We start from the raw sequence: 3,465 nt of genomic DNA, 5'->3' as shown, positions 1-3,465 counted from the left end.
CACCATGTTGCATTAAATACTTAGACTATATTCTCGCGAACATATTGTAACACTCGCTTTTTTAATTTATATTCTAAAATATGTCTACATCATTGAAGAAATTAATGCAATAGTATGTATGTAATATTCAACCAGACGTTCTCGTAAACATCTTGCACTCCCAGCAGTAGATAGCTAATAACATATGTACAATATATCAAAATCATATATATTCACTTATTTAAAAATAAAATATAATAAAATCATCTAAATTATTCTTTCCACTCTAATTAGTAATGTAATCGATTCAAAAGTATATACGATTAACTAATTAAACATCATTATATATAATCTTTCCACTCTAAATATTAATGTAATCGATTCAAAAGTACGTATGATTAACTAATTAATCATTTTTATATATGCAATTAAAAGAAGAATACTAAAAAGATCAGTAGCCAAATAAAATTTATTTATTTATGTTTGCGAGCTAAGGAAGAATAAATTATCATAAACTGTTGCACAGATTTGACACTTCCTGATATATTAATAATTCACAACAATGACTCATTATTAAAAAAACTTGAGTTCCTTGCCTATCTTCTCTTCTTTGTTGCGTATAGGGAGGGAGGAGCTGTTACCAAAAGTCAGCGCATCCCTCCGCCCGAAAAAGCCCGTTTCATTTTCTTCTCTTCAAGTAAAGCAAAATAACCCAAACTCATCCTTCTTCGTAATCAACACCACTTGCATGCTTTTTTTTAAAAAAAAAATATGTGCAGTTACTTCTTGAAGAGAATGGAGAATTATCAAGGAGACTTAACTGATATAATCCGAACAAACGGCTGCGGTATCGCCGGTGGCAACACGGCATCAGCTGAAGTGGCGGCCCTGCAAGAATATTGGCAGTTTCCAAACAACCCGATGAACTACTCTTCCGACCCGTCTGAGGATTTTGGGGATCCGTTTGCTGACATAAGAGATCCATTCCTCCAGGTTATGGATACTCCAGTGTCGGGATTTTTTCATGACTCGAAAATTCAGGACACTGGTAATGATGAAGGGTTCGCTATGAACGGAGGTGAAAGTGACAAGATTCTTGGCGATGAGATGAAAAGACCTTCGAATATGTTTTCAAGGATGCTGCAGATCTGTCCTGATGCAAAGTTGCCAGTATTACCATGTGGTTCTTTGCCGGCGGCTGCTTCTTCTCCCAGGATCTTGAAAGCTCCCAATGATCAAAGTTTGGTTTCTCCAAATAACTCCAAAGGTTGCTTGCTGGAGAGCCCTGCAGCTCTGCAGATCTCGTCTCCGCGAAATACGGGCATTAAGAGAAGGTGGGTTCTTTCTCTGGACTCATATCTAAACATTCTATACAGTTTTGAGTCTCGTGACGATGATAATTCTTGCATTTTATGTACCGCGTGAAAAAAAATCATATCTTTCATTAAATGTAACCGTAATTAATGAGTGAATTGCCGGTTAATCAGATTCTTTCTATTTTATGTCAGCGCAAAAATTAATGTCGGTAAAAAATTCTGATTTTATGGCCTTCTTAAAACCTGCGAAACCTCCATGAAATTTCGGTCAAAGTGACCAATGATAATCGATCAGGCTTGGCTTTCAGGTTTACTATTTTATCTGTGTCAACGACTGTCCTTTAAAACCCACCAACATAGTTTATTTTCGTCTGTTTTGTCTTTGGCATCCTCCATCACTTTCGGTTTCTCATAGAAAAAGAAGAAAGGTAGCTAGCGTGCAGAAGAACTAACCAAGCAGTTCTGAACACCGAAAAAAATACAAAATGATAATTATTTGAAATCATAGCCTCCACATATAAAATATACGTACGAACGAACCCAGATTGTGTGTTTCCAGAGAATTAGGCAATCTCCGCTTTTCGTACTTTGCTTTATTTTATGATCAGACCCCCCAAAAAAAAAAAAGAAAATAATTAATGTCAATAATTATCAGGAAAAGCCAGGCAAAGAAGGTAGTTTGTATACCGGCTCCAGCACCTGCAAACAGCAGACCCACTGGAGAAATTGTTCCATCTGATCTTTGGGCATGGAGAAAGTACGGTCAGAAGCCTATTAAAGGATCCCCTTATCCAAGGTAAACTCTCTTCTTGAATTGGATTAGCTTAAAAAGGATTCATTTTCTTGTCCTCGGACTAACGCAACTCTTCTGCAGACCTCTTCAGAATGTGTTAGGAATATATAAAACAAAATAGACCCAAAGTTTCATCATTTATTAATTGATGTTATGTATAAATCCAGGGGTTACTATAGATGCAGCAGTTCAAAGGGTTGTTCGGCCAGGAAACAAGTGGAGCGGAGCCGAACAGACCCGAATATGCTTTTGATCACCTACACTTCGGAGCACAATCATCCATGGCCCACCCAAAGAAATGCCCTTGCAGGCTCTACAAGATCTCAGACATCCAAGACCAGTTGTACTTCAAAGAATTCATCAAATTGTCAAGCTCAAAAATCTGCAAACCCTAAAGAAGAGAAGAAAAAATTAACTACAGAGAATAAGCAACTGCGCTCGTCCACAGTAGAAGAGAATCCTGTATCGGTAAAAGAGGAGTCGATGGATGAAGAATTTGATAATAATTTAGAAAAACAAGATCATGAAGATTTCGATGAAGGATTTCCACAGAGCTACAAGCCTACCATGCCGGACTCCAGTAAATCCGAAGATAGTTTCTTTGTGGATGTAGGAGAAATTGAGGCAGACTCTTTGAATCTCTTGTTCACACAAGCTGGATTTTCCGGATACATGGGACGTGAAAACAAATCGTTGGATCCATTCGCCTTCTATGATTGGGCTGGAAATAGCAGTATTAACACCGCCGCCACTACCACTTCCACCTGCACCACATCTTATGCAGAAACCAAAAGGGATTCTTGAAGTGGTATACAGTTCACTGATATTCAAGCTTAGCCACATGCCACCGTTCAATGTGAGTGCGAATTTTTATTTGGAGAGCCTTTTTTCGTTGATAATTGTTTGCTATCCTTTTTTTAATTTTTTAAGAAATAAAAAAAAAATGTATCAACCTTTTTTAAAAAAAGAAGAAAAGTGGTGGTGGTGGTGGTGGTGGTGGTAAACTGGGAACATGAATGAAGTTATGGAGGACGGGACAGAAAGCTGAGGAACAGAGGTTAGAACAGTTGAATAAAGTACATACACCTGACATGACAGAAGGATAGATCGATCGATCGATCAAGTTTTTGAATTAAGTGGGGATCAATTATTCACCCACGTACGCACACGTCCCCCTCTGTGGGCTTGTGGCTGTCATTAATTCGAAAAAACTATATAGTATTGACATGATCAAGTGCGTGTATATAGATACATATGTATGTCTCTTTGGTTCCTCCGCTTTCTGTTTTTATTTAATTTTATTTGTACACATACATCATCAGATCGATCAGCTCTTCGTTGTTGTGTTTTACATATATAATATATCTTTTGGTTGAA

At 37.4% G+C, this 3,465-nt stretch overlaps 1 protein-coding gene across 1 annotated transcript; it reads left to right on the top strand.

The window, feature by feature from the left end:
• The first annotated feature begins 474 nt into the window (after window positions 1–474).
• On the top strand, window positions 475–3,465 carry LOC140987384 (probable WRKY transcription factor 14). The gene is made up of 3 exons (XM_073455861.1): window positions 475–1,313; window positions 1,951–2,091; window positions 2,256–3,465. Exons 1-3 carry the CDS (start codon window positions 751–753, stop codon window positions 2,890–2,892), a joined length of 1,341 nt encoding a protein of 446 aa, XP_073311962.1. The 5' UTR covers window positions 475–750; the 3' UTR covers window positions 2,893–3,465.

This window comes from Primulina huaijiensis, chromosome 11, assembly GCF_012295235.1.
Source record: "Primulina huaijiensis isolate GDHJ02 chromosome 11, ASM1229523v2, whole genome shotgun sequence".
In the NCBI taxonomy this organism is placed as follows: Eukaryota; Viridiplantae; Streptophyta; class Magnoliopsida; order Lamiales; family Gesneriaceae; genus Primulina; species Primulina huaijiensis.
This window is presented reverse-complemented; position numbering and strand designations above follow the sequence as displayed.